General features: G+C 45.5%; 1 protein-coding gene across 1 annotated transcript in view; it reads left to right on the top strand.

The window, feature by feature from the left end:
* Nucleotides 1–8,781: 8,781 nt before the first annotated feature.
* LOC119463731 (gastric triacylglycerol lipase) overlaps nt 8,782–13,326 on the top strand; it is a 29,180-nt gene continuing 24,635 nt past the window's right edge. Inside the window, exon 1 of the mRNA XM_049655352.1 lies at nt 8,782–9,101. Within this exon, the coding sequence (XP_049511309.1) occupies nt 8,988–9,101 (114 nt within the window). The 5' untranslated portion in view covers nt 8,782–8,987. The remainder of the gene's footprint in view (nt 9,102–13,326) is intronic.

Genomic DNA, 13,326 nt, shown 5'->3' with positions numbered 1-13,326 from the left:
ATGCGTCAGCAATGGAAACTAGCTCTGCACACAGGAAACGCTTCTAATGAAATAACTAAAATAGCGTTGTAAAGCAGGAGAAATTGATGGGCGGAGGCACGATTCACCACGAAACCCTTCACATAATTATGCGCATTGCAGGTAACCAGCAGGTTACCATGAACTTCCCGGATGAGTTCCGTGTAATTTCATGATTGTCATTTAGCGTGAAAACACGGCCAACGCGCGTCTCTGCATAAATCACTGCAGCACTGCCGGTGGCATAAAGCGACTGGGCTCTTGCATGCACAATAATGTGATCGAAGGCCGTGGCACCGTTCTAGTGCGCTACTTTGGACCAAATAAGTAAATAAAAAATTATAGTGAAGAAACGGATGACTGCCATCGCCCGTCACCGTTGCTAGGCGATGGCAGTCCATCTAACCTGCAAGTTCGTTGATGTGCTGCACACTAAATAATATTTAATGAAGTTCCAGCACATTTTTAAAAGAGAATGATTCTTTGCGAACATCTGCAGGTTTTCGTAACCGTGGGTGTAGCGGTGTGGCTGTTATCTTACTGAATAGGCCAACCAATCACAGCGAAGGACGCACACCGTCACAGCCGATGGGTTCCTTTCAACACCGCCAGATGGCACATGCCTCCGCGCTTCCGCGGAGCTGATCAAGCATACATTATTTCTTTCTTTCTCTTTTATTTGAGACAATTTCATACAAATTGGCTCAGGAGGCACAACAAAAGGCGTGGAGAGAGCCTGACTAGGTTGTGCCACCCTGACAGCGTAGGCAGCAAATCTTATTTTGATTACACATCATAGGCCGACCCAGATACAACATCAATGCAAATACAGTGAGATATGCAGTTCCTCTTTCGGAACGAGAATCAAAACCTAATACATGTGCACACACAAAATGAAATAAATCTACATAATACACAATGAAATACAACATAATACTGAGATTAATACCGAGAATTGGCTCAGGGGCTAAAATCTCACACCTGCTCAAAGAGTAATGAAGCTTTAACTTGCTTCTTGAATTGAATTTGAGAAACTCTATAATAAATTAGGTTTAATTTGTCAGGATACTTATTGAGGAGTTCTGGTATTAGTGACAATAACCTCTGTAAACCATAATTTGTGCGTGATCTTGCTTAACTATTAAGCTCTGTCGTAGTTCATAAGTGGACTGCTTAACTTGATACAGGTTTCTTGAAAATTCATTCTGTCTTCTCGGTATTCACGTAGGGCTTTTGTTTAAACAATTGTTTTATCTGAAGTACACTATATCTGGTAATGTACGATGCAGTTCTTTCAGTGTAGGGGATGTATGTCCTCTACACTGAAAGTATGTCCCCAGCAAGTATGTGGCCGGTATGTTAAGCAAGCAGCGTTTTCATACTAGAGAGTTTTAAAAATGTTTTTATTGCGATAACAAATATATGGACACTCCAAAGCAGATTTCTGCCGTCGGCGTCGCCGTCGCCGTTGCCGTGAGGTTCCGCATGACGTCAGTGGAGATGAAATCGTCGCCGCGCGCGGAACGCTGTATGTGCGAGTGAAAGGGCGCGAGGGACGCGCGCTTTCACGGGGAGTGAACGCACGGCGAAGAAAAAATGCGCGTTCTGCGCCGTGCTCCCTTAAGGGCTGCAGAAGTAGGCGTCTCTTTTATTGCGATAGCAATTATATGGACACTCAAAAGCAGATTTCTGCCGTCGGCGTCGCCGTCGCCGTGAGGTTCCGTATGACGTCATTTGGAGATGAAATCGTCGCCGCGCGCCGAACGCTGTATGTGCGAGTGAAAGGGAGCGAGGGGCGCGTCTTTCACGGAGAGTTAACGCACGGCGGAAAACAAACGCGCGCTCTGCGCCGTGCTCGCTTAAGGGCTGCAGAAGTAGGCGTCTCTTTTCTCCTTTACAATCACCATATATGTAGAGCAAACGCGCCTTCTTCCGACGCGCGAGAGGCCGTGGGGGAGGGGGAGGGAAGGGAGGCGACGTTTAGCTGCGGCACCAAGTGCCTATTTATATCAGAGGCTCCGGCAACAGTCACCAACGCCGCACGCATTTTGAGCGAACGCGGGCAAAACGCCGATGGCGTCGACAACAGTTCTGTGTGTTGCCGATGCTGCTGCATGTCCAAGTTTATACAGCTGATAAAGCTAATATCATTACTCCGTATAGCTCTCTACAAGTTTGCTATCGCAATTGATGCTTCGCCTTTCAGGTGAAACTGCGACAACTTTTCTCCTTTACAATCACCATATATGTAGAACAAACGCGCCTTCTTCCGACGCGCGAAAGGCCGTGGCGGGGAGGGGGGGGAGGGGGAGGGATGGGAGGCGACGTTTAGCTGCGGCATGAAGTGCCTATTTATTTCAGAGGCTCCGGCAACAGTCACCAACGCCGTACGCATTTGGTGCGAACGCGGGCAAAACGCCGACGGCGTCGACAACAGTTCTGCGTGTTGCCGGTGCTGCTTCATGTCCAAGGTTATACACCTGATAAAGCTACTATCATTACTCCGTATAGCTCTCTACAAATTTGCTATCGCAATTGATGCTTCGCCTTTCAGGTGAAACTGCGACAACTTTTTTTTTTCTTTTTTTTCAATACGACCGAAATGAATAAAGTGCATCGTACCATACCATACCACCGAAATGCGACAGAATGTTTTCAAACCTGCGACGTCACATCGACTTAGTAGCATTGAGGTCTTGTCGGGAAATAAAAGAAAAAAAAAGAAAGGCGAATTCGGTCTTCATGTTTTCGGGCTATAAATCAACTGATTCCGCCACATTACCGAAAAAAAAAAGGAATTATGCGGATATGCGAGCATCATGGGAGTCGCTGGACGAGAGGTTTATTGACAGCTTCCATGACACTGTTCATATCTAGACGCTGTTGCTCTCGCAGTGTAGGTGCGATTGCAAGTACAGGCCTAAGAATATATATATATATATATATATATATATATATAAATTCCTGGAGTGGAGGCCACTTATACCTACACAAAGAGGACAGTGAATCCGCCAGCGGCCATCGTGTGGTGGGCGGGAAACCGGCCGCGTAGCATATCGTGCGCTTTCGCCACCGTTTTAACAGTGGAGCTGTTTAAGGCCGAGGTTGAACTGTGCCGAGCGTTGATCAGCGCCATGCCACAGGTGGTCAGAGAGTGGCGAGAGAGGAGGTGTAGAGAGAGAAAGAAAGAGAGAGAGAGAGACAAAGAGCAAGAGAAATAAAGAAAACAAAATAAACTTTCTTCGTGAGGCGGGATTTTAACCCGGGTACCCACGGTCCGAAGGCGAGCGTCACAACCACTGCGCTATACACTTTTTTTTTCCTTTATTGCTGACTTTGACACTATGCACCAACAAAAACACAAAACAGCAACAAATCACGACAGATAAAACGTGTCAGCAAAATGCTTACTGGCACGACATAATAATTTTTTTTAATGCTGTCAATTCGTTTAGCATTTCAATCCATGTTGGTTGTTCAGGGCATCCATGAACCGTACTACACTTTCAATGAAGTGATCCGTGCAGATATGACTACGACATCAGTATTATTGAAGTGCGTTCTAGTTTTATACAAACTGCGGAGGCCCAGGAGCATTATAGCGTCGTACGGAAATCCCTCTGTCAACATTCAAAAATCCACTGTGTCTTCGCCGTTTTCATATGCGCATGAGCTTGGGAAAGAACCAGCCGTACAAACTGGTTCTTGCCCGTAAAGACAGGTGGTCTTGGTCTGGCAGATTTATTTGTGTGACAAGTTGTATCGCGCTTTATGTACCTTCGTGATCAGATCGATATCTTCTTTCGCTCAGTCGTACTGCGGCATACACCCACGCTTGCAGAACATGCTTTTATAGGAACCATATGGTTGCATTGTACTTACGATTGTAACACATATACTATGGGCGAGGGAAAGAGAAAATGAGAGCAAGAGAAAGCGTGAGAGAGAAAGGAAGACACAGAGATAGAGAAAGAGAGAAAGAGATAGAGGGACAGAGAAAGAAGGAAAGAGAGAGAAAGAAAGAGAAATAGAGAGAGAGAAAAAGAATGAGAAAGAAAGGAAGAAAAAACAATATAAACTTTCTTGGCAAGACGGGATTTGAACCCCGGTACTCACGGTACGAAGGCGAGCATCATGCCCACTACCCACCCCTGCAGAGGTGTGCTGCTTCATCAGATTTCACAAACGTGGAACTGGCCTAATATTTTTCCCCGCAAATGATCGCCATTACTAAACTGAAATTTGGGATTGGGCCAACTTGAAGTTTGGGGGTGGGCCAGATTGAAATTGGGGGTGGGTCAGCCTAAATTGGGGGTGGGCCAGCTTGAAATTGGGAGTGGGGCAGCTTGAAATTGGGGTGGGCCAGCTTGAACTTTGAGGGCGGGTCAACATATATTTGGAGGTGGCGAGCATGGTTCGTCCGATAAGCAGGATTGAACCATGCTCGTTGCAATCGCGCTGCACGCATACGAAGGCGCTGTAGAAGCACCTTTGTCCAGGAAAGAATCACCGCGTATATACTGCAGTCGCTACACACAATCCGGCGGCCACCGAGCTTCCTTCCCACCTCAATATGACGGCACTGGCTTCACTTGAAGAGCGTCCCTTCCATTCGAGCATTTAAAAAAAATATCCTCTTAGGTACAGGCGAGCGTAGTGAGAAGTACGAAGCGTAACGATTGAAGTGTACCACGTCTACACCCCTTTCGTAGAGGTGATCAATTGCAGTTCCGTATCAAGACTTCCGTAAATGCCCTGTGGAGTTGCATCGAACTGCACGAACACCCCCATTTGTGACATAAACCAGCACTTAAGTATAAACCGCATGCACGCGATCTTGCGCGCGACAGCGACAAGCGACGCGATGGAGATGGCTGTCGCGTTCGCTCGTCGCCTACAAGTCGTACCGCATGCGAGCGACGAGACGAGCAACTTCTACCCGGTGTTGCCGGTATGAGGGCAGCAAATACTCGCGGAAACTGGCGTGACGCGTGCTTTATTAATTTAAGTTGACGTGTTTTAGTGTAAAGAGCAGCATAAATATTTCTAAAGGTCTTGCACTACGTTATTATCCTTGGACGTATCAAAATCTAGTCATTTGCTCGTTCCGTGCGACAATCGGTAGTACTTGACTGATGTATATCCAGTTCCGGCTTCGGGCTATTGGCTTGTCGCTCATAGCACTTCCGGGTGACGAGCGACGAATTCTAGCTTTCCAGAAGCGAGAGAGCGAGCGATCTTTTTGCGCGACGGCCTGTTTCGTCGCTCGAAGCCGTCGCTCGTCGCCGTCGCGCACAAAATCGCTCTCGTGCGGTTTGGGCTTTACACAAGTGGCTCATCTGCTAATATATGGTGCTCAAAACATGGGGTTATGACGTGTTTCCGGCTCCGCAACCATTTCGGCGCGAGCAGGGAACGAAAGCATGGCCTTCGATATCCGCTTCTGTTGCCCAGAGAGAGAGCCGTTTCTGGGGTATACACCTATTCCTTCAGGCTAACGTCAGAGCTGTGTTTCGTGCTTTCCCTCTAAGCAACACAGCTTTGTGGCAGACCCCCCTTCCCCGTCCGTTAAGGCTACTCGGGGAGACACTGATGCTAAACTTGCTGAAAAAAAGCAAAGATGATAGACTTCACATGCTAAACCTGTGGGTTTGTAATGCGATTACCATATAAGGATCGATTCACCAAAGAATTTGATTGTTCATTGGCACGCGCCACAAAGATGACCCCATCTGTAAAGTGAAGGTTGTGTATAGAAGCCACATGAAAACAGTTGCGAGGACTCAATGTATCGTGCGTTGGTCTGATGCAGGATCGGCCCACTATCATTGATTACACAGTGTCCGGGATCGGCCCACTTTAGCCTGCGAGACACGGCGACACGCCAGACCCTGGAAAAGTAGGTAAATGAGCCTTGAAGGAATACTTCGCCAATCTAAACTGATTTAGCTTTCTTTTACGCCGTTCCTTTACACATTGCATATAGGACGGATACCTTTCCCGTCGATCTTGAATGACCCATATCATACCATTTACGACTCCACCTTGTTCCTAGTATTTTTCTGATCTCGCCACACCAAGTAATCGTCTGTCTTCCTCGACGGGGTTTCCTCTCTCTCTCTCTAGAAACCCGGCAGTAAGTCGAAAACCCTGAGTCACGTGAGCTCCAAGGAACAACAGGTGAGCTGGGCAGAACGCTGACTCTGGAAGACACAGGCAGAATGACAAAGCAAACGTGGAGTTGTTTTTGTGTGCTTTTGCTGTCGAGTGCACATTCTTGTAAATTTTTTTATTTTGTGCGCGTTTTCTTCTTGTTCTCTAATTCAGGGTGCCAGAGCTGCTGCATGGTCGACATCATTGCCCGCAATTGTCGACATCCAGAGCAGCGAACAACACAACAAGAACATCATTAAGCACCGTACCTGGTCCCACTCACACCTGTGCGCATGTGACGGGAAGCCTCGCTATCTCGCTAATGTAGGCGGAAATGTGGAACAAGGCCCCGCTATCAGATGTAGATGTAAATGTATGTCATTTGAAATACTGGCCCGTACCCATCCGCTGTTAGATTGCATATTGCTCGTCTACTTAGTAACTTCATCTTTATAATGATGATGACGACGACGATGGATAAAAGCTGTGGCACCCATCATCTAGATTTAACGTGTTCAACTAGGAGCTTTTTTCATCTCTTTTCCGTATCAACTTAGATCCTAATTCTGTACGTTTTTCTTGCTATTCTTTAGGGAGGAGGTTGGAGCCATTCATACTGGTCATGGCCAGAAGTGAATGATGCCACGCTTTTTTTTTAATTCTGCTAATAGCGTAAAGACGCTATTGAAGTGAAGTGAAATTAAATTAAATATTTGTTCCTCTCCTTATGGCTACAATAGCTCTATTTGTTAAGGCACATGAAGTTTTCCAGGCGTTATTAAGCTAACGTGTTCAGCTATTATATCAGTTAAAAAACAATATAACCACCCAAGCACTCCATACAGATGGTTAACCAGCGAAGCTGAAACGTGCGACCCCGGTGATTATGGCTGGGTTAATCCCGACGGTTCATTAAATTATTTCTCAATTATTGGATACGTCTTTGTGTTTCTTAATGAGGTTACACACACATTCGGCTGCGGCGGGGAGAACGACGTCACTGACGGTATGCCGCAGTCCGCCGTCCTCGCTCGCGTTCGATGTCTCGAGTTCGCTCGGCGGCGTGGTTAGCAGCATTCGCCCGCCCACGGCCGCTTGCGGTTCTTCAAAATTAAATCGCTACAAAATTAAATCTGTCCGTTACGTAAGACAATGAAAGGCTCATACCCCCTTAAGCAATGGCTCATACCCCCGTAAACGCGGGCGTCCCCATTACGACGGCAGAAGAGAAGTGAAATTCTACGCTGGAATGCTGAGCGGCAACGCAGACCCCTGCGGAAGAAAATGACGCGCGTGCCGAGCACGAGCGCAACCTGAGGGGCGCCAACGAGCCAGCTGCGGAAGAAGACGACGCTCGAGCCAATGCTGATGATGATAGTTTTCTGTACACAGCTGATTTCGCCTAGCCATAAACGATTTCGCCTAGACATATAAAGCAGCTCTTTAAAAACGTTCTTGGGTATCCCTAGAGCCTGCGCTGCTTTCCTGTGCACCCAGCGTTGGAGGTCACGTGATCTGCTGTGTCCTGGAGATGCGGCCGAGGTAAAGTGGTGAAAAGGCCCTGAGCGCAACGAGCAACACGAACACAGACAGCGGGTTGTGGAATATTTACGTACAGCGTGATATTTTCCATATACGCAGCTAACAGTTAAAAACTTGTTTATGATTTAATGCTGCACATACAATAAATGGTACAACAGCAAATGGTACAATACATGGTACAACAACAAATGGTACCCAAGCGACCTGATAATTTAAATAAAGTACGACAGTTCACACAGCTATACCTACATAGAAGTCAAAAGCAAGAGACGATAACGAAAAAAAAAAACACCGAGATAAAACGAACTGCTGAAAAAGAAGGATTTTCATTGCTTCCTACAGACAAAAAGGTAAATATGATTGTGTTTTGTAGATGCATATCGAAGGTGTATTATGAAATGGACGCGCCAACGTTGGGGAGACCCCACGGAAATGTACGTATATACTAGACAGTTTAGATTAGGGGGACGCAAGCGTAGGGTCCCGCTAGCGCTTGGGACCGCGGTACTGCACACGCGCAGACCGGTCTGCGCGTGCGCAGTACCGCGGCCCCAAGCGCTAGCGGGCCCCTACGCTTGCGTCCCCCTAATCTAAAACTCTCTATTATCGCGCTCAGTATTAGTTACAACGCGAAAGCGCGCGGAAAAGCGCTAGCGCGTTGTATATGCAGCTCGTACCGCGGAGCTTTAATAGTAGGTCAGAAATACATTCCACGCCCATTTGCCGTTAAATAGGAAATATGGCAGCGTACTTCAAAATTAGCACGTAACACAGTGAACGAATTCGTGTTCACTGTGTTAGGTCCTAGTTTTGAAGTGCACTGCCATTTTCCATATGGTGTTAAAGAGCTGCTGCGCAGCACAATCGACGAGGTTTCGTCCAGCACAATTAATGCTGCACCTAACTTATCGGGCTGTTGTCAGGTGCACAAAACCCGCCCCTTATGCGCCAGGTTTCCGCGTGAGAATATGCGGGACGTATGCAATGTTCTCCTTTCTTTATTTATTTTTAGCCGCACTTACGGGGGAGCGCGCATCCGTTGTAGAACGGTTTCCTGGCGCCGGCATATTTGTCGATGTGTGATAGTTCTCTCCTTTCGTGGAACTTTTGCGTGTGGCGACGTTGGCTACGCATCTGCGTTTATACGGGATGCTGGTTTTACCAGCTACGTTCAAGTTCGACGTATAGAACCGTACGAGAAGTCCCTCGCAGGAAGACCTTCGTCTAAGTGAAGCTGATATCCGAAGAGTCTGCCTGATTTGCTTTCCGAACCTATGGCCGGGTTTTTCCTTGCAGCGTCCTTCCTCGGGTCGCTGTCACTGCTGAATCCGTGGATGTCTATCGCCTCCGAGGCCACCGAAGTAGCTGAGCAGGCAAAGTTATCTCCGGTATGTTAATGGTTCATGCTGTATTTCTGTATTGGACTGTTCTGTGTCCAGGGACGTTCCCTGCTATAACGTATCCGGTTTGTTATGAACCGTAAACTACCTATGGCCAGTGACAAACTAAGAATACAATGATTATATACAATATAAGATGTCCAACTAAAAGCGAAGTGTATGATATTCACAGAGTCTTGTGGTTTTGCATGTTTAAAACGTCTCTTTCCTTGTATAGATACAGTCAAACCCGGATATCGAATCCACATATAACGAATTATTTTGTAGAACGAACAACAGTAAAAGCCCCTTGAAACTTTTTGCAAGAAATTTTTGTTATATATCGAATTGGCCTATATATCGAATTTCTTTGTGTGATCCCCTTTTGATTTGATATATCCGGCTCGACAGTCCTTGTGCCACTGGGTTTAGGACGAAACCTGAAACTCATAGCAAATTTTTTGGCTGATCGTTACGTGAGTGCTCAGCCTAACGTAATCAGTTTAGCTTGAAACAACGAGCTGCTACTTTCCGATCGGGCTAGCATTTACGTTAGCAGAGCAATTTCATTAACATGTGAGTGTACTTCAGTTATCTGCGTCGACTCTGTTTCAGATGTGAAGGGCAGCTGCATTACGTTTTTGTAGATGGAGCTTTTTTTGTAATTCTTAGGTTGTGACCGACTACAATTACTTTTCAAATGTGTGTATGGTGTGGGCTCTGTCTGTGTTAAGCAACTGTGGATAAACGGGTGACATGCTTTTGTGGCTTGGGAACGGCTGATTTGCCAGTCATGTGGCGATATATTTAGCTCTGGTGAGGTATTTTTGGTGCTGATAAAATAGCTGTGCTGATTGCCATGGAGATGCTCAGGCTTGTGGCCCTTTAAGGCTTCTAATAGAGCTCGAAACCTCTTGAGTTGTAATTCATTCAACCCCATGGCGCATGAAAAATGTATGCAGACTGTTAAGCGGTACGTAAGTGGTACGTATAGGTTCTAGAGTTTACCGAAAAAAAAAACCGTAATGCCATATCTCAATACACTGTAACCCAATGCATGCACAATCATTTTTTTACGGAGAACGGCACAATACTTTTCATTTTAAACATCAGCCAAGCGACTGACCTACGTTTTGAACAAATGAGTGATAAGTGATGTTGACATGATAAGTTGCTATCGAAAAATATTCCAAGATATTTAACACAATCTACGTATAGAATAGAAGTACATTTTCAAGGAACACAGTTCGTCTTATGTAAGTAGAGATGCAAGTTAATCACAGTAGTCTTGAGTGGAGAGCCAAAACATGCAAGTTGTTTTCTTTGGGGGGCATTGACAGCCATTACATTGTTACTGAACCAAAGCATCGCATTGTACACGTCATTTTGCAACATTTAAGTGGACATTTTGTAAGAAAGATATTTTGCCAGTAACACAGTGTCGTCAGCATACTAGAACACAGACATTTAGAAATCGCCAAAGGAAAGTCATTAACGAAGATGTTAAACAACAATGGCGATAAAATTGACCCCTGCGGTACACCAGCATTCAGCGACAGCTTAGAAGTGAAAACGCCCTTATCATCGGTAGCGACCACTTGAAGTCGGTTGCTCAAGTAATTTTTGAGAATGTTGTAAAAGGGTCCACGGAATCTTAAAAAATACAGTTTACTTAAAAATATTTGGTGGTTCAGGGTGTCAAACGCTTTCGCTACGTCTAAGAAGAGAGCACACGTAAAAATATTCTGATCGAATGCCCAGAACAGTTCGTCTGAAAAGTCTTAAGCAGTGCAACCGTACCGCGCCCAGAAACAAAACCTAACTGGCGATCAGTCAGGATAGAAAATTTGTTAAGAAAAGAAGACATAGTGTGGAAAAGAAATTTTTTTAAGACCATGAGCAATAACCAGTAAGATAGAAATTGGCCGATAGTTTGCGATCTTATCTTTCTTTCCTGATTTATGTAGTGGTAAAACAACTGCAGTTTGTAGGCATGCCGGAATTTCATCACCTTCCAGAAATCCATTCAGTATATGAAGGATAAGTGTATGAAGGATTCAGTATATGAAGGACAGAACATTGAAATTCCTTCGGATGATGTGTAATGATAGCCCATCATATCCAGGGGTCTTGTTAGGACGGAAACTGAAAAGAATTCCTTCCAGATCACACTTCAAAAATTTCGGAAGAAAAGCTGACTCAGATATGGACTGCGTTAACGACCGAGTGTTTGTGGATAAAGAGACAGCGCTTAGGAACGCTTTTACAAAGTGCCTGTTGAAAGCATCGGCCACTGCTGTGGGAGGTTGCTGAAACGAATCGAAAACAGACCGTTCACTGGAACTCACCCCTCTGAGACGATTTACCAAAAACCAAGTTTTGCTTACGTTATTTGAAGATTGCTGAAATTTATGAAAGAAGTAACGGTGCTTGGCGCCACGCAGAAGAGCAACAGCTCTATTTCTTGCCGACTTGTATTCTAATCGCAGTGCTTGGTTTCTCGGAATTCTTTTGCAGCAAGAATTTCCGTGTTCATCCAGCAGTAACCCTTTCTTATCGATCTAGCTACTAACCGTGTGCAACGTAAGTCAAAATTTTTCATTTGCGTACAGAATCTTTCATACACGCTGCCTGACGAATCTGCTTTCGTTAAGGATTCCCAGTCAAGCGAAACGATAGGATTATTAAGCTTGAATTGATTAACTATAGGGACAAGGCATTTGCGCTGCCCGGATTTATTTCCAGCCGACGGCGTTCCAGATGCGTCCGGCAATACAAGACGGCATGCTACAAAGTAGTGGTCAGCCAACCTTTGTAGAACAGTACATGACCTAAATGTATAGTTGGGAGCTCTGACCGCTATGTGATCTAAGCAGGACTGCACTAGGCTATTATTAACTAATTCAACTCTAGTAGGAGCTGAAATTGTACATTTCAGACCATAAGCGGACAACGTAGATAGATAATCACAAACAGATACTTTTTCGGGGCATAAAATGTTGATATTAAAGTCCCCGATCAAACAAAATTGGTTCACTCAGCTCCACTGCCGCAACGTTTCATCAAGCTCTTCAAGAAACCGTGAAAGGCTGCATGAAGGCGGTCTATAGACCGATAAGATATGAAGTTGCGATAATAGTAATAATAATAATTATAATAATGTTTATTGCCACCCATAAATGCAAAATAACACAAACAGGCCGCTCTAAGCCTCCGTTGGCTTGTAGACCGTGCCTATGAACATGATACATGTGCTGAATGAAATACAAACATTGATGACACATGGAGAACAAAGAAAAAAATAGATGGCAAGAAAAGAAATCAAGCGCAAGATAACATTGGGTTATTCTACTTAAAATAATTGTAGCAATAAATATTACGATGCTAAAGTGTTCTGTAAGTTAGTTTCGCCTATAGCTCCTTCAAGAACTCTTTCAGCGTGCTTTTCGAAGTCGCGTAAAAGATTTCATCGGGTAGCTTGTTAAAGATGTCCGGCACATATGCACAGCGTCTGGGTGCACCATACCTTGTGGCTGAACGAGGATCCACCTAACGAAAGTGTTTTAGAAGTTGCCTCGTGGCGGCATTGTTTAGTTTGAATGCGGAATTCCTATAATGTTTGACAACTCACCGAGCATCATCGGAGGAAGAGCCCCCGCGTGGTACTGCAAACGTCTGGGCGTGGGAGGATCGTTTGACCAGGTTCCACGACATCACGACACACTACCAGCTTACAGAGACGCGTATACCCATTCCCTCACGCTAGGTTAGACAGGGCGCAAGCAGTACACTACAGGCAATTACAAACTGATTCTTACATAAACCCAAGACTCATGCACGCCATGTATCCAGACATGTACGCTACAAACAGATGCACATCCTGTGGCGAGGTTGCCACACTTAATCACATGCTATGGGAATGTCAGGACATAACAAACAATTCGGGCAGTGCCGACACCTCCGTCTCTTCCACCGCCAGCCTCCGCTCGCGTTGGAAGACCGCACTGCTCAGCTCGAACCTGACGGTACAACTCTGGGCCGTCCAGCGAGCCGAGGAAGCCGCTTCGAGACAAGGTCTCGGAACCGCGTCCGCGGCGGGTGCCCAGACCCACTAAAAATACGCCGGACTCAAATCTTATCGATTTTATAATAAAGTTTACGTTCTTATTCATGACGACAACTGTTTCTACAACTAATGACGAAAATAATAATAGCGAGTTTGACGAAAAGTAAT

Source organism: Dermacentor silvarum, chromosome 9, assembly GCF_013339745.2.
Source record: "Dermacentor silvarum isolate Dsil-2018 chromosome 9, BIME_Dsil_1.4, whole genome shotgun sequence".
Classification (NCBI taxonomy): Eukaryota; Metazoa; Arthropoda; class Arachnida; order Ixodida; family Ixodidae; genus Dermacentor; species Dermacentor silvarum.
This window is presented reverse-complemented; position numbering and strand designations above follow the sequence as displayed.